Below are 25,995 nucleotides of genomic sequence, written 5' to 3' on the forward strand. Positions count from 1 at the left end.
CACTACTGTCATAAAGTAGAAATAATCCTACATAACCCATGTATAAATTGAATACAATGATCCCCTAAGATACTGCCTGGGGTTGCAATATCTGTCACACTAACATTGGCTACATATAAGTCTGCATTTGATGCCATTGGTTTAGTGTGCCTTTTGATCTGATAAAATACTGGGCCTGCTGCTGCTGTCCTGTAGGATAGGTTCTTAGCATTCTCTTTTCCCAAGAGAGATAGTGCCATCTCTATTATAAACACCTCAATATCATTTGAAGTTTTAATTAAAATGTGTGGGCCAGTGTAACAGGGTGCTGGCTAAAAGGCACTGACCCAGCCCCTGTTAGCTCAAACCTGCTAGCTCAGCTCCCAGTAAGGGGAAATGATTGGAATTGACAGGGTGTGGCAGATTAAAGCACAAAAAGAGAATCACCTGTGAGCTTGATGGGGGAAGGCCTATAAAGCCAGCAGGAAGGAAGTAGAAGAGGAGGAACAGGAAAGTGAGGGCCTGTTGCTCCCAGCCAGTTGGAAGAGCAAGCTGCCCCCTAAGGGGCTACCTGATTGATACTGAACTGTATAGGGGGGGGAAGAAAAGGGCACTGGTGTGATAAAGAGTGGTCTCCAGCTAATTTGTACCGTGAGTGATGAAGGGCCCATCTACAAGGGCAGGCTTGTCAGTGATCTGATGCCAATGAGCACGGTTGGTGGCATGGTGATGGAGGAGACCCTGAAATGTCTTGTAGAGCAACAGAAACAGACCCAGCAAGCCCTGCAGACTTTCCAGCAGGCACACCAAGCAGAAAGACAGGCTGCTTTGGTCTGGCAGGCCGAGCAACAGAAAAGCCTGCAGGACTTCATCTTGGAGCAAAGCAATGTCCACTGGCAGCTCCTACAATGGCTGGTGAGTCCTAGGACAGGGGAGGGGGCCCTGCTGCCGGGCTGGGGACTCTGTAAAATGAGCCCGGTGGATGACCCCAACACCTTCCTGGGAACTTTTGAGAGGGTAGCTGTGGAGGCTGGATGGGACAGGGCAACCTGGGGCCTCTGATTAGCCCCTTATTTGACTGGTGAGGCATAAGCAGCCTATATGGCTTTGGGGGAGGAAGCTGCCCAGAACTATGAGGCTGTGAGAGTAGCCATTTTGGACTGAGTAGGCTTATCAGCAGAAAGGTATAGGCAGAAGCTCCGGTCGGCCCAGTGGACATCTGCTGTGTGACCACAGGCACTCACCCAGAGGTTAAGGGACTGGGCCACATGCTGACACGCGTACCCTGGAGGAGATAATGGACTCCCTGATACTGGAGCAGTTCTTGCAAAGCCTCCCGGAGACCTGGGTGAGAAGACACCAGCCAGGCACTGTCGAAGAGGCAGTCCGGGTAACCGAGGAGTATATACAGGTTGAGGGACCCTGGGGGGGAAGACCGGCAATGGAAAGACAGAGAACTGGGGTGGGAGCCTGGAGATTCTTTCCCCGGGAGAGGCGAGGAGAAAAAAGGGGAGCTCCTGAGAGACCCGCCCAGTTAATGAGCTGGCGGTGTGGGAAGCCAGGACACATTAAGCAAGACTGCCCAGACATGGAATGTGGCTGGGTGGACTTTTGTGCTTGGACTGAATGGGTGGGACGGAAGCGGGGGCTGGGGGTATCCACTGTGCCTGTGAAGGTGGGGTGGAGACCCCAAATGGCTGTGGTCAACACTGCCTCGAGTTGCACACTGGTGCGAAAGGCACTGGTTAAGCCACATTGGCTTATTCTGGGGGAAAGGATGGCCCTCGAATGAATACATGGGGACAGGAAGTCCTGCCCGGTAGCCCAGGTCCCCCTAGAAGCAAAGGGTTGTTTCAGGTGGAAATGGGTAGGGGTCCTGGAGAAACTACAATGTCTGGTAGTGTTAGGCTGGGATTGGGCCCCACCCTTGGGCATGAAACGGGGTACCCCGAGGGGGGGGGTGGATCCCTGGAGAAAGAGAACCCCAGGGTGGGAGGATGTGCCTAGTCCTGGGAACTGAGAATAAACTTCTAGACAGCAAAGCCCAGAGCGGGGAGACCTGCAGGAAACATATATGGGGGAGCTGGTCAGTCTGGACCCCCCCGGGGAAGGAAGGGGAGCAGGGGGACACCCCCTGATCCTGCTTTCTGAGGAAGAATCCCCAGATGTACTGGGACGAATGGGGGAAACTGAGGCACAGAAGAATCCCCCCCCCACCCTTCGGTGGGATGAACACCGACCCCGTCAGTGGGGCAGGAAGGCCCCGAGCCGCAAGGCGAGCTGGGGGAAACTGAGTCGCGTGAGGTCCCGTTAGAAGCCAAAATAACCCCCAAACCCCAGCAAGACCCACAGGGGGAGCTGGGGATAGGAGGCCTGCCACACTGTGATTGGTGTAATGACCTGCAAGCAGAGATTGCGGGGGGGGGCACTCCCAGAAAAATGCTCCTTCTGTGGGAAGGGGATGGAGAGACCATCCGAGGTAATGGCTGGGAAGATCCCCGCCCTGAGTAGGGAGGCTTCCCCGGGGAACCCGCCCTCGGGGGGAGCGGCAGAAGGGCCGAGGGGCCAAGAGGCCAAAGGCGGCCCAGGGTTGCCGCTCTTAAGTGTGTGTGTGTGTGTCAGTCAGTCAGGGTGCTGGCCAAAAGGCACTGACCCAGCCCCTGTTAGCTCAGAGCCTGCTAGCTCAGCTCCCAGTAAGGGGAAGTGATTGGAATTGACAGGGTGTGGCAGATTAAAGCGCAAAAAGAGAATCACCTGTGAGCTTGATGGGGGAAGGCCTATAAAGCTAGCAGGAAGGAAGTAGAAGAGGAGGAACAGGAAAGTGAGGGCCTGTTGCTCCCAGCCAGTTGGAAGAGCAAGCTGTTCCCCAAGGGGCTACCTGATTGATACTGAACTGTATATAGGTGGTGGCGGGAAAAGACAGGGAAAGAAAAGGGCACTGGTGTGATTAAAGAGTATTCTCCAGCTAATTTGTACGGCGAGCGACGAAGGGCCTGTCTACAGCCAGATTGTAAATGTCCTTGGGCAGGTGCACAGAGTTGCCATGAAGCATTTTCCTCTGCCCTTCTCTAGCTGCACAAAGAGCTCTGCAGTAGCACTCCTTGTGCTTAGGCAGAAACTGCTCACCACTATTTCTCATCTAGTGACATAACCCCACTTTCTTTGCACCAGCCTGCAGAGTCAGGCTGCTGCACCACCAGGAGCAATCTTCCTGATTTTAAGGTGTGGCACAGATTACTCTTCCCAGCCCTGTTCACATGGAGAAGCCTGAGGAGAGAGAGCTTGTGATTGCCTCTGTCACAATCTTTGTTGATTCACCTCCTCTTGCAGCATGACTGTATACTGCATGCTATGTGGGGCCATTGCATAAATGTCAGGATCTAGCCCTTTGCAAGTGTTTCTACAAGAGAGTAGGGTGAGAAGGATTTGACATTAGGGACCAAGCACCAAACTCTGAAGTATGGATATAATTTCATACACCTCACAATGCCTAGTGTACATACACAGTTGAGATGACAATTTCTGTGAGATCCAGTAGACCCACTCCACCTGCATTTGATATCAAAACCTTTTACTCCATGCAAAGGGGTCAGTAACTTCAGAAAGGTTCTCACATCGCTTAAACACCTGAGGCATAAAGAATTGCTTTTTTACAAGCAACATCCCCGGTGCCCTTGTGAGCATGGAAAGCTAAATAGAGATTTAATCGGGCATGCCTTTTATGCCTCTTGGAATTTGTATAAATACAGATCTACAGGGCTTTCCGACTTGCAGCATGCTGTATGGCTCCAGATCTGATAGTAAGGTATATGCTGGCTCAGTTTCAACACGACACTGGCAAATATGACAAAAAAGACTTGGTTAGTATACACATTCCCTTAAATTATGGGAAAACTATATGTCCATATTAAACTGTTCTAGCTATCAGATGCTTAGATAGTCATTACTGTAGTATTTAAGAGCCTCACATCAATAATGGATTTTATTCTCCAACATTGGTATGAGGTAGGAAAGTATTATCTCCAATGTAAAGATTAAGACCTGAGACACTAGGTTGAATAAGCAGCAAATAATCCTGTGGCACCTTATAGACTAACAGACGTTTTGCAGCATGAGCTTTCGTGGGTGAATACCCACTTCTTCGGCTGCAAGTGAGGTTGAATAAGTGAATTTTCCTATGTAGCCTAGATACCTAATCAGCAGCTATTTCTGTAGTGTCTGAGAGGTTCACAATCCCCCTGGGAGATGAAGTGTTAGTTCCCACCTGTAAAATGGGGACATTAAGGCACAGAGAGACTCACTTGAAGTCACAGAGGAAGTCTGTGGCAGAACAGGGATTTGAATGCAGTCCCAGGTTATTACCCTACCCAGTTGATCATTCATCCTGCCCTAACTGTGCTCAGGATTTTCTCAATTCTCTCAGGACGAGAAATACCTGTCAACTCCATGTACTCCGGACAGATTAGGTGGATTAGATTTCTCCAGCCCACACTTTTCTAAGGCTGACTTACCAATTGCGGACTGTTTCCCTATCTGGAAGACACAAAACACAAGAAGAAACAATCTTGGGCTACCCCCAAGTCTCACTCTTCCCATTCACTTCCAGCATCTCTTCTTTATTTGGAGTATTAACATACAGAAAAGATCAAGCAGGAAACTGATTCCTTTGACACTATACACTCCACAGAGCGACAGCCTCCTCCACTAAAATGGGAAAATAACTAAAATTGTAATTTGGGGACACTGCATCATGTCATCAGCTAAAATACATAAAGACCAATGAGCACAAGAGGATGAACGTAGATTAAAAATACTAAAAGGTGCTTGTGATTTGGGTTCTACCTTACGCATTAAGATGTAGGTGGCAAAAGGTAAATTAGCTCTTTTACAAATATCAGGGATTAAGAGAAAATCATGTTTGATATACCAGACAGGTATTATATAAGGAGGAGCTAAAGTGATCGGCACTGGTGGTACACAGGTACATTCTATTAAGCACTCCCAGGGGTCCTCTGGAGTTAAATCCTCTATAGGGATAGAAACACTACATATTTTAAGCCACAGTAATAAAATCTTACAATCAGGGCCGCCTCCAGGGTTTTTGCCGCCCCAAGCAGCGGGAAAAAAAAATAATCCGCGATCGCGATCAGCCGCAGCTCCACCGCGCCACTTTCTAATTCGGCGGCAGGTCCGTCCTTCCTTCCTTGCTGCCGAAGAGCCCGACGTGCCACCTCTTCCCCTTGGCCACCCCAAGCACCTGCTTGCTGTGCTGGTGCTTGGAGCCAGCCCTGCTTACAATCCAGACAAACCAGATGATGGCTGCAGCAGTCAGGGTTGTCCCCTGACGGTTTAGATCTGGCTCACGGCTAGAGGCAATGAACAATGGCTAACAGAACAATGGGATCACCTGGTATGGAAAACCCAAAGTTTCTATCAACTCATGTTCTCTGACCTCCTGGGTCATAATTTAAAGGGGCCCTACCCTGTTTAGATTTGGCTTTTAGAGCGAAGACAAAGGGAGAATATTGGTCCATTAAGGATGTGCTATAAAAGAAAACACATTAGCTATAAAAAGCATATAATCAGGTATGGCATCAGGACCTGGAGGCAGCCCATGCTATTTTAGAGCCTGCAGCATAAAGCTTTTGCAAAGTCTAGCTGGTCTGATAAGTTTAATCACATTAATTCTTAAAGACTAACAGATTTATTTAGGCATAAGCTTTCGTGGGTAAAAAACCCACTTCTTCAGATGCATGGCATGTATTTCGTGGGGTTTTTATCCACGAAAGCTTATGCTCAAATAAATCTGTTAGGCTTTAAGGTGCCACCAGACTCCTCGTTGCTTTTGTGGATACAGACTAATATGGATACCCCCTGATGATTAATTCTTCTGAAACTCTCCCTCTTTTATGGGTCAGAGACAGACATACTGGAAATAATAATAAAAAAGGACACTGACATCAGAATTCCTAAGAGATATCTGACCATGTCCTGCTATCCTGTGGGTCAGACTACAGGCTAACATACTGCTGAGACTCTGCAGGGTCAAAGTGACTGGAGGGAGGGCTTTTCAAAAGTGCTCCCCGTTGGCCTACACTCTGCTGCCGTGAAAGTCAATGGTAAAACTCCTGATGATTTCAATGGTAAGACCAATGTTCAATGCTTTTGAAAACAGAAGGTTTAACGTACTAGACAAAAATCTTTTGACTGCCCAAACCTGCCTGTGGAAAACTTCCTCTGGCAGCCCACTCTCACCCTCAGCAGCCTCTATCCCTTTTAGAAACATCACCAAGAATTTATGTTAGTGTTGCATGGGTAAGATACATTTTCTTTCTTCATGGGTTATAAGTGGTTTTCCCCACACAAAGTCTGTGTCAATCTCAAGAGTCTCATGTAACAGCTGTCCCTAAACCGGGATTTATTGTAGCTCTGTCCAAATGAAAGAGAATGATTGGCTGCAGCCAGCCCCAGTAAAAACAACTGTCTGGAGTCATGTTTTATCCATCCTAAGTGCCTCTTACTTCTGGCCCAGACATACTTAGCCTGGGTCTACGGTGGCGGGGGGGAAGGGGGGAGATCGATCTAAGATACGCAACTTCAGCTACGAGAATAGCGTAGCTGAAGTTGACGTATCTTAGATCGACTTACCTTGCATCCTCATGGTGCGGGGGCGACTGCTACTGCTCCCCCGTTGATTCCCCTTCCACCTCTCAGCAGTGGTGGAGTTCCAGGGTCAATGGCTGAGGAATCGGGGATCGATTTATCGCGTCTACAGTAGACCTGCCCTTAGTGTCCTTCAGTGCTCTCAGGCAGAGCTTCCCTTTCCACAGAACCCTGTGCTCTGTAATTATATCAGAGCTTTCAGGTAGCTATCTCCTGCTTCTCCTGATCCTCATTAACTTCTTCTTTGCCCTCTGAGTGCATAGAGTCTATACCCCACCCCCCTCCAAACACCTGCTTACACAAAGCACAATATCATGCCTTTGACTGTAGCAAGCATAGGCTCCTTTTTGCAGTCCTGCAAAAATTCAGCTTTGGGAAAGAGTTTACTACTGCTTTCCTTCAAGCAACAAATAAACACTGAAGTCAATGGCCAAAATTCCCATATTGGTGCATGCTAGGAGTGTATCTTGTCCTATTTGTTACTCATTCATTAATGATCCTTCTTAACAATCCATAAAGAATTCTGACCCAATCCATAAGAACATAAGAATGGCCATAATGGGTCAGACCAAATGTCCATCCAGCCCAGTATCCTGTCTGCTGACAGTGGCCAATGCCAGGTGCCCCAGAGGGAGTGAACCTAACAGGTAATGATCAAGAGATCTCTCTCCTGCCATCCATCTCCACCCTCTGACAAACCGAGGTTAGGGACACCATTCCTTACCCACCCTGGCTAATAGCCATTAATGGACTTAACCTCCATGAATTTATCTATTCTCTTTTAAACCCTGTTATTGTCCTAGCCTTCACAACCTCCTCAGGCAAGGAGTTCCACAGGTTGACTGTGCACTGTGTGAAGAAGAACTTCCTTTTATTTGTTTTAAACCTGCTGCCTATTAATTTCATTTGGTGTCCCCTAGTTCTTATATTATGGGAACAAGTATATCACTTTTTCTTATTCACTTTCTCCACACCACTCATGATTTTATATACCTCTATCATATAGCCCCTTAGTCTCCTGTTTTCCAAGCTGAAAAGTCCTAGCCTCTTTAATCTCTCCTCATATGGGACCCGTTCCAAACCCCTAATCATTTTAGTTGCCCTTCTCTGAACCTTTTCTAATGCCAGTATATCTTTTTTGAGATGAGGAGACCACATCTGTATGCAGTATTCAAGATGTGGGCGTACCGTGGATTTATATAAGGGCAATAAAATATTCTCTGTCTTATTTTCTATCCCTTTTTTAATGATTCCTTCAGAGAACTAGCCACAATGACTCCCAAGATCTCTTTCCTGATTAGTTGTAGTTAAATTAGCCCCCATCATATTGTATGTATAGTTGGGGTTATTTTTTCCAGCATGCATTACTTTACATTTATCCACATTAAATTTCATTTGCCATTTTGTTGCTCAATCACTTAGTTTTGTGAGATCTCTTTGAAGTTCTTCACAGTCTGCTTTGGTCTTAACTATCTTGAGCAGTTTAGTATTGTCTGCAAACTTTGCCACCTCACCGTTTACCCCTTTCTCCAGATCATTTATGAATGAGTTGAATAGGATTGGTCCTAGGACTGACCCTCGGGGAACACCATTAGTTACCCCTCTCCATTCTGAAAATTTACCATTTATTTTCACCCTTTGTTCCCTGTCTTTTAACTAGTTCTCAATCCATGAAAGTATCTTCCCTTTTATCCCATGACAACTTAATTTACATAAGAGTCTTTGGTGAGGGACCTCGTTTATAATGTTGCAAAGAAATCTCATAGTTCTCTATTCTTTTATTAGGCAATAACTAGTTGAACTCATGGCTCGTGTTTTGCTAATGTCGGACAGTGTGGGACAGATTTTTTTAAAGCTATTTAGGGACATAAAGATGCAGACATGCACATAGTAGCTTTTAAATCATTGACAGCGAGGCACCTAACTTGCTTAGTTACTTTTGAAAATCCCAGTAGGTGCATTTTTAGGTGTTTGAATATCTTTGGAGATCTGGCCCTGTGTTACTCTCTCAGCTGAAGTGAGCTTTACTGCTTTGTGTGCAATGACTCTTGAGATTGCTTGTTATTAAGAACATAACAACGGACACTTACCATTGTTCCAAATTTGAAACACATCAAGATCCTGCTCTATTGACGTCAATGGTAAAATTCCCATAGACTTCAATGGGAGTAAAGCCAGAGCCCTAGTGTTATGTGCTTTGGTTATCTTTTGGAAAGACTGCACCGTATTTATTGTTTCTTTCCTCAACAGTACAAAAATCCACTTTCAGATTTAAGTTAGTTAGAGATGATCCTGACTGGTCAGTGTTTGAACTGTAACCTCTTTGGGAGAGGGGCAGGCTATTTTCATTTCATGTGTATAGGTACATATGAGGCCCTGATCTGTGACTGGGATCTCTAGATGCTAGTGTAATACAAATACATAATGATAATATCTGAAATTGAAATCACGGAGACCTTTGGGCAGCCAGTGGGGTTAACACAATACTTATGGATAAGTTGCTTCACTCTATCTAATTTCCAAAGGGATAATTAGTTGTTTGTTTACCCATCTGACTGTGAATATTTCTGTTTGCGCTCTCTCTCTCTTTTGGTTAGATCTGAAGGAACTAGGATTCCTCCATTACTGGCTACTGAAGCAGAAACTTGAGCTTGGAAACATTACAATTTTCTAATATTTGTGCAGTGATGGGAATTCTATTTCCTGCTAAATTATATATTTGGCCTTTGAAATGCCACATTTATATAAACATATATGAGTAGGACTATGTTTCATTTGCATTTAACCATAGAAGAAACAAAGGGCCAGATCACTTCTACTCCCCCAGCAGAGAAACCTTTTTCCTTTCCCTGCCATTCGTTGGGTCCCTCTTTGGCTGCATAGTAGCAACTGCAGTGTAGATGCAAGGGAGAGTTAAGACAACTCAAAGCTGTGGGAGTATTAACTCTCTCCTGTGTGGAGTTCTGGTGGGTGGGCAGGTGATAGTTCCTTAGATTGCCTGGTCTACTGCTGCTCCTCCTCCTCTTCCCTTCCTGTGAGAGGTGGCACTCCTTTCTGCTCTGGTGACAGGCATGCCACATGTGTTGTTTCATGTTTTCACAGGGAGGGAGCCAAGGATGTAGAGGCTGCTAGATAGATTTATTAGCTAAAAAGAGAGAGGGACAAGGGGGAAAACATACAGTAACTCCTTTCTTAATGTTGTAGTTTTGTTCCTGAAAAATGCGACTTTATGTGAAACGATGTTAAGCAAATACAATTTCCCCGAAAGAATTAATGTAAATAGGGGGGGTTAAGTTCTAGGGGAAACTTTTTTCACCAGACAAAAAAACTATATATATATATTACACACACACACTATAAGTTTTAAACAAACAATTTAATACACAAGCTGCACAATGATGATTATGAAGCTTGGTTGAGGTGGTGAAGTCAGTGGGTGGAAGAGGGTGGGATATTTCCCAGGGAATGCCTAACTGCTAAATGATGAGCTAGCATTCGGCTGAGTTCTCAAGGGTTAACACATTGTTGTTAACGTAGCCTCACACTCTACAAGGTGGCACAAATGGAGGGAGGGGAGACAGCATGGCAGACAGAGAGACACACCCTGTGTGTGGGAGAGAAAGAGAGATGCACATTGCCCCTTTAAGTATGCTGACCCCACTCTAAGTACATTGCCTTTAAAAAAATCAGAAAGTTGAGACAGCAGCTGCAGCCAGCAAGCTCTCTCCATCCGGAGCCCCGTTCTGTCCCCACCCTGCTGTATATGGAGAAGGGGTAAGCGGGGGGCAGGAATAGGGGGGAGGGAGACACCCTGAGGTTGGCCCCTCTCTTCCCCCTGCACAGCAAGCAGGAGGCTCCCGGGAGCAGCTCCAAGGCAGAGGGCAAGAGTAGCACATGGCAGTGGGGGGAGGCACAGCTGAATTGCCGGCAATTGATAGCCTGCTGGGCAGCTGCCAAACAGGGAACTTAGGGGAGCGGGGAGCTGATAGGGGGGCTGCCAGTCCACCCTGGTTCCAAGCCCCCACCACTAGCTCCAACAGGCTGCTCTTCCTGCAAGCAGTGGACAAAGCAGGCGGCTGCCAAACAACGTTATAAGTGAGCATTGTACAACATTAAACAGGCATGTTCCCTAATTGATCAGCAATGAAACAACATTAACCAGGACGACTTTAAGTGAGGAGTTACCGTATGTAGTCTATCATTACATTCCATTTTTCCACAGTTCTAAAAGACATGCTAGTGCAACTCACTAGGACACTTTGCTCCCACTGTTAAGAACTGCACACAGGAAGTCATTTATGGTTAATAAAAAACAACTTTATTGAATGTATTATGTAAGGCTACACATTCTTATTCACCAGTAGATGACAGACTATCTATCTACAGACATACCTCTTTTATAGAATACTTTTAACACCCACAGCCCACCTTACCAAGAAGTCAAGGATACCATGTTTCATTAAGGATACCATGAATTTCGGCTTAAAGTGACTTTACATTATTTCTTTCTTGTGAGGATTTAAGTTAGTGTAATTTGTTTTTTCTTGAACATGCTACTTAAGATGTTCCTGCACAAAGCAGTCCTCATCTTAATTACATAGCTGAGATATCTCCATGCTTCTTCTGTATACTCTATCCTCATCACATATGAATTAGCAATTTGTGTTCTGTAAGCAAAAGAGTGCTTTATGGGCCCAAGAAGACACTTCTGTTTTATTCTGTCTGGGGTATTATTTAGTTTCCTAGTGGGTTTTAATGATAGTGTGATATAATTATATGAAATCAATACATTTAAAAACAAAATGTTCTTCATCTGACAAAGGGGAATACCTATGTTATCTATGATAACTGGAACTAATAAAGTTTGTATTGGTGGCAATACCTGTTCTGCCTGGGTTGGGGCCAGATTCTCAGCTAGTTTAAACTGGCATAGCTCCATATCCTTCAAAATCATGGAGCAGGTCCTCAAGGAATCCATTTTGAAGCGCTTGGAGGAGAGGAAGGTGATGAGGAACAGTCAACATGGATTCACCAAGGACAAGTCATGCCTGACCAACCTGATTGCCTTCTATGATGAGATAACTGGCTTTGTGGATATGGGGAAAGGGGTAGATGTGATATATCTTGACTTTAGCAAAGCTTTTGATATGGTCTCCCATGGTATTCCACAGGGATGGCTCAGTGGTTTGATCATTGACTTGCTAAATCCAGGATTGTGAGCTCAATCCTTGGGGGCCATTTAGGGATCTGGGGCAAAAATCTGCCTGGGGATTGTTCCTGCTTTGAGCAGGGGGTTGGATTAGATGACCTCCTGCCCTGATATTCTATGAATTTACACAAGCTGAGTATCAAGCTTTGATATTCCAAGAAGATACTGAGTCAAATTCATCCCCAGGTAATACCAAGGAGGTCACTGGATTTATACCAGGGAGGAGTTTGGCCTATCATGTTCCATGAATGATACCTTACCGTACAAAAGCTAGAAGAGAGAAGGATGAGAACTTTTTTTTTATGTGCTCAGCATCTGCAAGAGGTGGAAGAATAGAACCCTTAAGTCATGGATCAAATAATTTTGCAAAAAATATCTGTGCTCATTTCAGTCATCCCATTCTGAGGCAGCACTTTTGAGAGGCAATATTTTGATTTTCACTTGGTTGCATCAGTGTCTTCCTCTAGTTTAAAATCCACAATCCCTATTTTCCAGCACATGTCCCTGTCTTCACATCCCACACCCCAAGTCAACAGGAGTTCCACATTAAACTTAATGCCTCATGGAAGACTCTGGTGAAGCTCTCTGGCAGGGATTCAAACTATGGGCTTTGTGTGCTCTATCAGTCCTGTAACAGTCTTAGAACATTTTTTTCTGTGTGCGTGTGTTTTATTTCTAACAGCAACATTTCTCTCCCCCAGTGTCATCCTTTCCTAATAAAGAAAAGATAACTAAAGCAAATGATTATGAGGAATAATGGTCTTCTGGTTAAGGCACTGGATGGAGACTTGGAGATTGGGGTTCACATCACAGACTCACTGCGCAACCTTGGGACAAACACTTAGGCTGAGATTTTCAAAGCTGTCCTAGGGAGTCAACTTTCAATGGAAATTATCCCTAAGATTGCTTTAAAAATCTTACCCTTAGCCTTGGTCTACACTAGGGGGGGCGGGTAACTTATCGATCTAAGTTACACAACTTCAGCTACGTGAATAACATAGCTGAAGTCGACATATTTAAACCTACTCACTGTGGTGTCTTCACTGTGGTGAATCGACTGCTGCCGCTCGCCCGTCGACTCTGCCTGTGCCTCTTGTGGTGGTGGAGTACAGGAGTCGATGGGAGAGCGCTCAGGGGTCGGTTTATTGTGTCTAGACTAGATGCGATAAATTGACCCCCCCCGGATCGATCACTGCCCGCCCATACGGCGGGTAGTGTAAACATACCCTTAGTCTTTTCATTTTTCAGTTCAGCTGTAAAACGTGGATAGTCCTCTTTTACCTTATAGGGATGTTTTGAAGATAAATATGCTAATGATTTGGATATAGCAAAATACTATGGTTCCTGGACCAGACCATATAAGCTGCTAGATAAATGCAACGTAAGATGTACACAATTTGTAAATGTACAATTTTAAAAACATATATAGTGTACTTAGTAGTTTCTATGAGACTACAGTGTCTGTAAGGAGTAAACACATATTTAAACTCCTGTTTTAGACTAAAATATAGATACCTTTTTAAAAAAGTGGACTATTTGCTTCATAGACTATACCAGGCTCTTCAGTACCGTTATGCAGCTCTTTGATTTATAATATTCTATTAGATGTAGCATTGTAGCAAGTTACAGTAGAATCCTTTACTGCACTTATTCAAGAGTATATTAAGGAAATAATATAGGAAAATGCTACAAGTACATAAGTAATCAGTGTTCTAACATTAAATCTACCCTTTTAAACCATAAAGCAACTCAATCAGTCATCATTATAATTTAATGGTCTGAAAGAAGCACCCAGAAGAGTAAACTTCTTGTCTTTTGTTCTTGCAATTTAAAACATTATTTTTCCATAAAAAGGTAATTTAAAAGGACTCAATATCATAACTGTTAGTGGCAAATTGTCAGGGGAATTTAGCTGTACAAATCAGAGTTCTCCTACTCCTATTTGCTGCTGTCTATGATGGGAGACTGTCCTAGGCCTCCAGATAAAGGGAACATAGCTGCCTATGCAACATAGTTTTGTTCTTCACTGCCCACTGGGGAGTTTTGTTATAATTCAGCTCTGTGGGGACAGGGAGGCCAGGTTGTCTCTGCTAAAATTACTCTTCTTGGTAGAACATTGCTATCATGGCTTCTTTGCTTAGCCTAAATTGGGACTAAGAGTTAACAGGAAAACATCTAGTAACCAAATGGCCATAGAAGCTTTTGCAGGGTGGGAGGGTCAAGATTGCATTGCTATAAACTTTAGTTTGTCAGTGTCACTTCCGTTTCCTTCTGATTTGTCATGCAATTCGCTGAACATTATGTTTAATAGATTTCAGATTGTGGCAGAGAAAAATCAAATCTGGGGAAAAAACTGCCATATCTTCGTGTTCTGTGCATAAACGTATGTTCAGCACACAGAAACTGGAAGCTTTTGAGTATGTAAACGTCCACGTGAGAAACTGAACAAGCTTCCTGAATTCTAAAGGAAAAAGGATTTATAATGCAGTCTGCATTTGGTGACCACGAATCTTCTGCAGTTGCTTAATTTGAAACATGCAAATAGTCTCATTTACTTCAATGAAATTACTCATGTGCTTAAAGTTAAGCATATGTGTGTTTGCAGGATCAGGACCAAAATGGTCAATAGCCATATTCATGCCTTAGAAAAAGATAATAAACCTTAACTGTTCCTCTGGTTATGTGAATAGGATGATGCTTATATCCTCAGATTATAAGGACTCAAATCTACTAGTGCTTCATGCTCGAGCCAGTTGGCTTCCTGCAGCTGATGTGTTTATGATCCATACCCAGGACTTTCTGGAGTAATTAATGTACTGTCTAGAATAAGTGCATGGAGCATCTTTATTCAGCTACAGCACCTCTTTTATAATGGACTAATAATTAGAATATGTGTAACCGCTATACATCTATTTTATATGAAAATAGACTTCATTTAGGAACTGTTTGTAGATAAAGGTGTTGGTCTCAACCATAATACTCCCAGCCAAGATAAAAAGTTCACAGCAGTGGCCTTTGTAAAAATGATTATAACGGCTACTGTCATATTTAAATACGAATAAAAAGGACATTTTTCTTTGTAAATGCATCCACTAGAAAAAAAAATCACAGAACCAGACTCTATCCAATTCCATGCTGATTCAAAATGAACTGAAGGTAACAACTACATTGTTTTAATCAATCTAAGTACCTTTAGGGCCCTCAGCACCATAGTATCTATGAGGCCCTCACAATCGTGAATAGATTTTTATCCTCACAAAAACCCTGTGAGTAAGGGAGATATTTTCCTGTTTCACAGATGAGGAACTGAGGCACACAAAGATTAAATGACTTTTCCATGGTCACACTGAAAGTCTTTGCTGGAACCAATAATTGAATCCAGGTTTCCTGAATCCCTCCATTGTTCTGTCCACTAAACCAGTCTTCCTATCTTTTATACATATGTGTTATTGGAACGTTGTATGCCAGTGTTAAGAGGTAATAACTCTTCCTTTGCTTGTTTGTAGGGTTTTAGAAAACCATTAAAGGTTTCTATGCAACAGGGAAATAGCACAGAATACTGAGAAATTAAACTGTGTGCTGTTAACTAGCCTATTGGGTTTATGCTAATATAAAATGTAATAAAAATAGAGGCCACTGTCTCTTTAAGATAAAAGAAAGGAAACTTGTATCTGCTTCCAAGGAATGACTAGCGTGTACTTATCTAATTGACTGTCTATTTTGTCTAGGTGTTGAGGGAAAGCTAAGAGAATGAAGACTCTAAGCCCACAGTGGAAGCATGATATGGCGATGCAGTGCTGGTGCTGAATTGTTCTCTCTGATGGCTCTATGGGAGTGGATAGCACTGAGTCTTCATTGCTGGGTTTTAGCGGTTGCTGCCGTTTCAGATCAGCATGCCACAAGCTCCTTCGACTGGCTCCTCTCTGATAAGGGACCTTTCCATCGCTCACAGGAATACACAGATTTTGTGGACAGAAGTCGACAGGGATTTAGCACAAGATACAAGATTTACAGGTATGAAGCAAAGGGAAGGCAATTACAGAGATTTCATCCTTTGAAGTTATACATACATAATAAGAGTTTGTTTTTTAAGGGAAAGTGTCAGATGTGGGAACAAATTCATAGACGAATTAATTGCTGGAATATATGTAGCGTCATTTTTTCATTATATATTATGGGAATGCTTGCTTATGCTGTTTTTGTCTTGTTTTAAGAGATTTTGGTGACTGATAAAGTTGATCTGGAAATAATTGACAGCAGCCATCTGTTCCTGAAATTCCTGTGCTCTCTTCTAAAGTAACGTTAACTCCCAATAATATCCTTAGACATTAATTTCTCTTCCCTAATTGCTGAGGGACAGATCAGAACACCCCTGTTCATCCAGAATAGTACCTTGCTTCTCAAGTAGTTCCGTTGATTGAAACCAATGACAAATCATTGACTTCTGTGGGGCCAGGATTTCACCCAGCCTCAGTATTGGTACCTTAAAATGACTCAAAGATTTTAAATATAGGTAGGTCCATGGTTTCAAAAGCAGCTTTTAATTTTGGATTCTTCATTCCTTAGGACCTGACTTTCCACAATGCGGAGCACCCTTAGCTGCTATTGACTGAAGCTGTGGGTGCTCAGCCCTTCTGAATTCAGGCATTTGGTTGGCTTGATAAGGGTTGAATAGACAAAAACAGAGGCACCCAAAATTAGAGGCCTGTTTTTAAAATGCAGGTTTCATTGCAGAATTGCTTTTGCTGATTGTCTGCAGCCTGCCAGTCCTCTGTTCTGCTGAGTCAACTAAGAACTACATCCTTCTTGTCACTATGACAAGGTAAACAATTCAAGACGTACATTAACAAATATGTAATCTTTTAAAAAGAAAAGGGAAATAGAAGGGAGACTACAATGGGATGGTAGAGAGCCTATGAATAAAGAGAAAGAAGGGGGGAAAAGGGGGCCCATGAAACAAAGGGAAAAGGAGGGAAGTCTGACAGAAGGGACATTTTTCTCTCTTAATGTACTGGATATAGACAAACAGTTCTCCACCAGCCAAGGGAAGGAGGCTTCAACAAATACAGTACAGGCTATCTGTCAGCTTCTCCCATAATGCAGCCCCCCATCTGCACTTAAGCCCATAAAATGGTTTACACAGGTACTTGTTCTGCACAGATTGTTCTGTGGCAGTTTCCAGCTCCTTTGTAAACAGGAAGCAGTGTATTAGAGAAAGGGAAAAGGTTGGTTATTTATTTGCCTGTGTGTTCAGTCAAAATACTGGTAACATGTAATAGGGTTTTTTTAGAATTTTGAAGCTGATACATTTTATATCTTAAAACACCTTCCCTATTTTCCTTTTCTTTGTGCATGCACCAGAGGGCACTGTGTTGCAGGTCAATTTTGCTGTAGGATCTTCTTCAGCATAAACAGGAATTAAAAACATTTTGCAATAAAATGTGATTCAGAAATGTGCACTGATAAAGTAGTCCATCTCAAAAGAATAGTAGCACTCGACATGTACTGCATTTTAAGAGCCAGCCATCAAAGCCAATAATATAAAATCTGAAAGAATGTATTTTATTTGTATTATTTTCTATTAGTCAACAGTGAACCGACATTATCTTGGTAACAAAATGAAAGAAGTGTATTTTAGTTTAATCCTTTCAGTAAGGTCATGGAGAATGTACTATGTCCAACCACCTTTAGGACTACAAGAAGCTGAGGTTTTTTTTGTGTGTGTGTGTGGTTTTTTTTTTTCTTCCCCTCCTCCTCTGAGCCATCATTACAGAAACATTGTCAAGTCTGGCAGATCTGTAATCAGACCTGTCATATTTGTTTAAGTTCGTGGGTGTATTTACATTACTCCATCCCTCAGAGAGCAGGATTCGTGTATATTTCAATACCATGCCTACTCCCCTCCAGAAATGTGCAGGCAGGCAAAACAGAGGGGTAGAACATTAAATTGCTGCTGCTGATCAACAAGAAACAGCACCCTGTGAATATCAATTCCCCAGATAAGAAACCTAACTGTAAGATTTCCTTATAAGACCACCACCCCCTTAATAAGTTGTTCAGAACCCATGTTAAATATGGGGATATACTGTAAAATATTGGAGATTTTTTTTTAAATAAAGGTTGTTTTTAATCCCTATTGATTTTCTATGGACTGTCACAGATAAAGATATTTGGTGCCTAATTGTTCTCCTCCTGCCTGACAACCCTCTGTATTTCCTGAATGAATGTGACCCTACCATGTCCAGGGTTAAAGAGAGGTGGTGTCAGCTGCCTTCATGTCATCACATCCACATCAGCCCCAAAAGGCTCTCCAGGGGCTTGCTGATGATGGCTGAGGAGGGGATGAAATGGGCTGAGAGAATGAATTATTGTATGTATGATTCCCTTCTATGCTGGAACCTTTCTTATTGAGGACATTGTGGGAGCATTGCTGGCTGGCATAGCCCTTATAACACAGCAGTGATGGAATAGGTGGAGTAATTCAGGGCAAATAGTTTGAAGTGTTCCTTGTGAAGTTCATTTCTGGTCAGAGTCCTGCTAGCATAGGAATAGGAGCAGAGACTAAAAGTCAACCTCTATTTTGGAAGGTAGGGACAGAACAAGCTGCGGCAGGCAGCAGCTCACTTCCTGTCTCTGCAGTCTAGAGCCCCACCAGCCAATATGGAAAGTGGCCCATTTGATCTCTAGAGCCACATCCTTACCCAACAACTGCTCTACTCAGTTATTGTCTAATCAGCACAGAGTGACCAGACGTCCCGATAAAATCGGGACTGTCCCGATATCGAGCAGTTTGTTCGGTTGGGGGGTAGTTCTTTCTTTGGCAGCAAGATTTATTACCCTCAGCAACTCAAGACCCTCCGCCGAAGTGCCACTGAAGACCCAGACGGGTGAGTGTAACAATTGAAAAGGTGTTCCCCCTGTGGCAGTCCCGATATTTTGGAATTCTCATCTGGTCACCCTCATCTGGTCATCAGCAACAGCCTAAAGCTGACTACTGACTAGATGCTCATCTAAATACATATAAATAAAATAATCATAGTAAAAGTGTTCAGCTGCTAGAAACCTGCATTCTGTGATATATTTGAACTACTGTTCAAAAATGTATTGTTGATGGTGCCCTTTTTTCTTGTGGATGGTGTTTGACCAGGAGGAGAGCACAACTTATGATTTTTGTTTTCCAAAATCAGAAAAAATATGCTATGACTAAAATTCTGTTCTCTTTTTCCATGGAATATTTTTGCTTTAGCAGCCTCAGGAGATGCAATGAGAATTTAGAATAAATAAAAACTCAGTTAAATAATTGATTTCCACATTTTTGTATTTCAGGGTAGTATTTTCTATTACAATCATGTTCAGAATAAAAAGAGATCATTCATTTAATCTTGTTGTTGATCTTTAAATAAAGCCATTTAATGCAAATTTACAGAAAGAGTAAAATGCTAGAGAGTAAAGACATGATCCTGTACCATTAAAACCAATGGAAGTTTTGCCATTGACTTGAATGGGATCAGGGTCATGCCCTAAATGCCCACAAAAATACAGAATTATTAAAAGCAGGACAAAATGATAGACCACTGAAGTGTCAAATACCAAGAAGAATGGAATTTTACTATGACTAGTGCTATAAGCTTGATGGCTGTGCTGAATGGGGGAGCTCTGTAGGAGCATTTTGTGGCTGTCTGATAACTATTGCCTGAAAACAGTGTTATACAATTGAACTCAAGAATATTCATTGACTAAGAATCTCCAGTTGTAATTAGACAAGTTTGATGGTTTTCAAACAAATCTTTCTCATGTCAGAGAATAGATCGATTGTAGATGTTTTGTCTAGGCACGTCTGTCTAGATAAGTCTAAGCCCACAATATGATCTAACTTCCTTGAGTTTCCATTACTCTAATTTTCATCATCCACGGGTTCCCAAACTACATAACCTGCCTACATTTTAGAAAGTCATGCTCTGGGCTAAAACACTTATCAAAATCTCCAGACCCATACATTCTAAATTCTATAGGTACAAACACCAAGATTCTATGCTGATATTCCTAATTTTGTTTGTATGTCCATGTAGTAAAGAGAGAATGAATCATGTTGCACAATCACTCTTTTGTCACTATAAATGAGCATTCACCTTGCTATGAAAGTTACTGGCTGGTATAAATCATAGAGATAAAGCCAAAGGTTGGTACTGTGTGAGTGGTGCATATTAACTGAATCCATTTTTTATAGAAGGTTCCTAACCTAAGCAGAATGGGCACATTTCTGAAGGAAAAAGATGTAATTTCTACCAACTCCTTATTTAGCTTTCAGAGAATATAGCGGCCAGTGAAAATAAAACAGGTACGTGAAGTAGGGAAGAACAGTGTTAGTGCTTGGCTAGTTGTTATATTTTAGTCCATTAACTAAGGATCAGTTCGTGTGTGTGTACGTACATCGGCAAGTGATCTGATTCTGCAAAAGTACAGAGTGCTTTCAACTCCTTCAACAATAGGACAGGGCTGGAAGCTAGCACACATGTAATTCTCTGTATTCCTGTTGGTTATGGGAACCAGAGAACAATACAGAATTACAACTAATGTTATAGACTGTGCCACTAAAAAGTACCCTATATACTTGATCATAAGTTTGTTTATAAGCCGACCCCCCCAAGATGGATAAGTAAAAATGGAAATGTTTTATGATCCGTTCATAAGCCGACCCTATAATTCAGAGGTCAGCAAACTCTGGCTCTCAGGCCATCAGGATAAGCCGCTGGTGGGCCGAGATGGTTTGTTTACCTCAAGCGTCCGCAGGCATGGAGGTAAACCTAAGTAAACAAGGTGTCCCGGCGCGCCAGCTGCTTACCCTGATGGACCAGGACAGCAACTAGTGGGGAAATTTTTTTGGGGGGAGAAGCTGGGGATCAGGGTTGTAACCCCTATGACCACCCCTAGCCCGGGACCCCCACATTCTTCCCATCCCATCCCATCCCTTCCCACCTTATCTGGGGAGGGCCTGGGAGGATGTCTCCGGCCTGGCTGGCGCTGCTCCGGCAGGCTGGGCAGTGCAGCCGCAGCCTGCTCCGGCGGGCCAGACCAAGTGGCGCAGCTGCAGCATGTTCCAGCGGGCTGGGCTGGGCCGGGCTGCATGGCTGCAGCCTGCTCTGGGGGGCAGGGCCGAGCGGCACAGCTGCAGCCTGCCAGCTGGAGCTGCAGCTGCTTCAGAGGCTGGGAGGAGAGCAGCGTGGCCAGATGCAGAGAGACTCTGTCCCCGCCTCTTTCCTTCTGGCTGTGCTGCCCCTCCTTGCTCTCTCTGTTGGGGGTGGGGCTGTGTCCCACCTCTCCCTCTCTATACCCGTTCATAAGCCGACCCCCTTCTCTGGTGCTTCCCTTTTTTACTACAAAAATTAGCTTATGAACGAGTATATACGGTAGTCATTTTCTGCACTGCAGAATGATATGCCCTATAATTTCCAATAGGAAGTTCCACACATGCCATGGACAAATTTAACTACTGCAGTCGGAGAATCTTTTGTTTTTTTGTGGAATTTACTACAATTAAGCTACAGACAGAGCTGTGCAGAAAAGCACCTGGACTGATTCTGGAGAAGTGTGCTGGCCTCTAAATTAGCTGGATTGCTGTGCTGATATTTTATGGACTATTCTTTCTGTGTTGAATAAAAGTTAAAAATTTTGTTAAGGAATTTCAAGTTTGTGCTTTATTATTGTATACTCACATAATACACAGTGTTACTTATGCAAATCAGCAGGCAGGGAAGAGGGATCTAAAACAAAACAAAAGGAGACTAGAGAAATGCCAGGGATGGAAAGAGTGATTGGGAAAGCAGGTGTAAAGGTAATTCTTTCTTGGATTGTTTAGAACATTATAACTATGTATTATGGACCTGACTGCACACTTGCCTGTGTGATATAGAGCTCCTTGCTAGATTGAGTAGGAATCTGTGTGATTTTTCTACTGTAATCTGACGGTTTCCTTCCAAAATTTGTGATGTACCAGCAAGGATTATTTCCTCTTTTTCTTTTCTACTTATTGCACAAGGCTTTATTCTGATAATGTAATGACAGATAATTTAGTCAGAAGAAGAATAATTTAAAATATGAATTAACTTGTTAAACTGAGCAGTGACTAAAACTGTATAAACCTATCAAATGAGCAATAGAAATTCACAGACAATTTTGGCCAAAAAAAAAATACCGAGTTTCTCACAAACCTGTAGAATTCTATGCAACATGAAATAACATCCTATTTTTTTAAATGCTCTTTTCTAATGAAGATGTTCTGTTTCTTTGTTTTTGGGTCAGGGATGCAATTAAGGAATAAAAAAATAATGTTTTATACCGAACAAATACTTCCATGGTAAAGAATACTGCTTTATCTGATATTCTCTAAATTCATTTCTACCCTACAACTTAAAGTAAACAACATTAAGAGCCCGATTATGCAGTTCTTAGTAATGTTCTTGAGCACTAGCTCACACAGGTAGTCCCCACTGAAGTCAAATGTAGTATTGGGGACTGTGCCTTCAAAGGCTGAGCTTCCCAAATAGAGAGTCTGTGCAGGGTGCTGTGAAGCTCTTGTTATGCCCAGTGAGTTGGAAAGGGACACAGAATAAAGCAGATGTCTTGAAAGCTCCTTAAACAGTGAGTGATCACTCAACTACACAACTAGCAGCACAAGCTGTCGTTCACTGTCCTATCAATGTAGCTGAACAACGAGCTGGATGGATCACCCCTAGATTAAAGAGGTGGTTCCATCTCTGTGTCTATAACGTCCATAACCATTCTGATGAGAGTGCTAATAATGCTAACTGTTGGTTGGGTTGTGGAAACCTAGTACACTGGGTGCAGTACTAAGATCAATATAGGCTACAATGAACATCAGACAGGAACAGCCTTTAGTTGCTACCAATTTGTGGTTGATCTGAATTGCTGAGGCAGAGATTTTAGGGGGATGAGAGAGATTAATTCCCGTACCTACATTAAATAATGAAGCTTCTGTAATAAAATGTCAGGTGTGTATTGTTTTGGACACATAGCCTATTCCAGTCTGCAGTGAGCATGATGGAAAGTATGGAGAAATTTCTGACAGCATCCCTTTCAAATGACTAAGGTCACTTTACACCTTCCTTGGTGCTATTATTTTAATTTGTCAGGCTGAAGACTTTACAAACCATTACTACTTCTAGTTAGGCTTTTCTGTGACTGTTCTCTTTTTAAGCAGAAGGGCCAGAAATGTCCTTTCCTTGAAATAAAAAAAGCTTCTTCAGAATGCAGGGGAAAACTCTAATTCCTCAGTTTCTGTGCATTCCCATTGTTCCTTATTTTGTCCTCAACGCTAACACACGCACCCTGAACCCCACAATAAATAAAACAGAGTGGTAGTGATAGGCAAGGGGAACATGACCAAAGTGATTAGAAGGAAAACGGGGTAATATTACACTGTGAAGCTACAGGAAAAATGAACTGTGCTCAGATATTAGTGTACTTTAGGCAGCTTCATGAAAGTAGGGAACCTCTGACTTCATCTCTGCTGAAGCTCTGGCTGCTTGTACATTGCACTGCATGCACATCATTGTTAGACACTGAGAACCGAGATTATAAATGCACTTCAGGGAAAACATGTTTACTCTCCACAACTGCAGTTTCAAAGGGGAATAATCAGCAGAAACAGTTCAGTCTGCTTTTTCCAGGGAATCTCTGCATTGGTAAATTGCTTTTGGCTTGTATCATAATTGGTCCATTTCCTTTAGGGAATTTCCCATTCAGCCTGATGGAAAAAAGCATACAATATTCAGAGGGGGATCATCATTCTCTGAAGTGTGCCAAGGAATAGTCTACTGAATGCACAAATGCCTCATTCTAAATCCAGTGGCTCACAGATCAGGGAAGGAGCAGAGCAGCTCAAGTTTTTGGAGGAGTGAGACGGGGGGAACTTTGCTGAATACCTAAAGTGACGAATACAACAGAAGTGCCATGTTTCTGCTGCATGCACCAGCCCATGGAGCCAGTTATGGGGAGGATAGGGTACCCTATAAAAAGAGTGTAGTAATGGATTTACTAAACCTGCACACTTGGGAGCTCAGTGGATAAATGGTTCTCAATGCTCCCTCTGGAGCACTGCAGCTCCATGAGGCAGTACATTCAATGCCCAGAATGTCCCATACTCTCAGTCTCATAACTCATTGCCTCTGCTCTAACATTACCCAGATTGGTCTTTGGCAAATGAAAGACAAATTCCAGGCAAATGAGCCAAGTCCAGTGATATTACTTCATGTGTAACTTTAATTCAGTGTGAGTAAGTATTGCAAAGTCAAGCCCAAAAAACTCCATAAGCTAATACTGAGTCCAGCTAATAGTTCAGATACTCACCTGTCTTTAACAAGGGAATATTTTATTGACAGTTGTATAGAAAAAGCTAAATTAAAATAAAAGACAAGCAAATACAAATATAACTATGGGTCAGAACAGAAATGAATGGAAAGACTCCCATTGTTTCTGAAGGGCCTTGGACTAGCCCCATATGAGTCCTACAGAAAGCCTAGTAAAAGCCACACTGAGCAGTTACAGAATAATTAAACATTATTTGGACCTTCTGTATGGTAGAAAAGTCTCCACATCCAACTCATAGACTTTAAGGTCAGAAGGGACCATTATGATCATCTAGTCTGACCTTCTGCACAATGCAGGCCACAGGATCTCACCCACCCACTCCTGTAACAAACTCCTAACCTATGTCTGAGTTATTGAAGTCCTCAAATTGTGGTTTAAAGACCTCAAGCTGCAGAGAATCCTCCAGCAAGTGACCCGTGCCCCATGCTGCAGAGGAAAGCGAAAAACCTCCAGGGCCACTGCCAATTTGCCCTGGAGGGAAATTCCTTTCCGACCCCAAATATGGCGATCAGTTAAACCCTGAGCATGTGGGCAAGACTCACCAGCGAGCACCCAGGAAAGAATTCTCTGTAGTAACTCAGATCCCAACCCATCTAACATCCCATCACAGACCACTGGGCATACTTACCTGCTGATAATCAAAGATCAATTGCTAAATTAATTGCCAAAATTAGGCTACCCCATCATACCATCCCCTCTATAAACTTATCAAGCTTAGTTTTAAAGCCAGATATGTATTTTGCGCCCACTACTCCCCTTGGAAGGCTGTTCCAGAACTTCACTCCTCTAAGTGGAGCTTAAGCTGGTTGACGGGTGGGGATAACTGAAAACTCTCTCTCTTTTTTCAGCTCTGTGTGGTTGCTCACACCACCAGTGTAACTGGAAACTGCTGTACATGTAAACCTCAGGTTCTTAGATATCAGAGTGAGAAGCACCTTAAAAAAATCTTGTATAGATAGGTAGACACATAGATTGGTTGGAAGGTAGAAGCCCAAGACCTAAGACTCCAGATAAATCTGGGATTATATCATTTTTTGTCAGTGCATGCATATCCTAAACTTTTCCTTTTACAGATGTATGGCCTGACCCTTCAACCTTTCTTCACATGAGTAGTCTCGCTGAAATTGTGGGTGCAAGAGCACCACTGGTTAATATAAATAAAATATTTAAGGGGCAAAACAGCAGCACTTCTTGTGTTGAAATCTGTAGCTGAAAGAACCCAACAGAAATGGATACTGACAGAGCACGTCTTTTGGCCAGGAAGAAATATAATTGTTAATTTCTAGACATTGGGTCTGATTTTCAAAGGTGCTGGTTGCTTCTATTGGTTTTAATGATTTTAAACTGCAGACCATAGGGACCTAATCCAGGACCTTTACTCTCATGAGTAAAACTATTAACTTCATTGTGGCTACTCTTGTGAAGAAGCATAATTTACTTGAACAAGGTTGGAGGAGCTTAATTATTTTATTTCCTGATTCTACTTCTGATGACATTTTTAAATGCAGCTTCCCCTCACAAGGAAGCATTGCTTTTTTTTTTTTAATCCTTAAGGATTATGTATGTTAGCCAGTGATGCTTTTATTGCTTTCCATCACCAAATATATATTAGAAGCATTTCTCAACATAGTTGTGTGGGCAAACCCTTGGAGGGCACAGACCTATAGTAAAAAGGTTAGAAAGATACCAGATGGAAATAGAAACTGAGAATTAAAAATGGACAAGTTGGACACATGTCTCGTAGAGAACATTCATTG

At 42.8% G+C, this 25,995-nt stretch overlaps 1 protein-coding gene across 3 annotated transcripts in view; it reads left to right on the top strand.

Annotated features, from left to right (window-relative positions):
• BRINP3 (BMP/retinoic acid inducible neural specific 3) overlaps nt 1–25,995 on the top strand; it is a 319,206-nt gene that overhangs the window by 10,980 nt on the left and 282,231 nt on the right. For 2 of the 3 annotated variants that reach the window (XM_045026029.1, XM_045026030.1), the window contains one exon: nt 15,580–15,865. In XM_045026029.1, coding sequence (XP_044881964.1) covers nt 15,630–15,865 — 236 coding nt within the window. In that variant the 5' untranslated portion in view covers nt 15,580–15,629. Of the gene's footprint in view, nt 1–582; nt 895–15,579; nt 15,866–25,995 lie in introns of those variants that run through there. The other variant, XM_045026028.1, reaches the window with a different exon arrangement.

The sequence above is a fragment of the Mauremys mutica genome, chromosome 8 (assembly GCF_020497125.1).
Source record: "Mauremys mutica isolate MM-2020 ecotype Southern chromosome 8, ASM2049712v1, whole genome shotgun sequence".
NCBI lineage: Eukaryota > Metazoa > Chordata > Testudines > Geoemydidae > Mauremys > Mauremys mutica.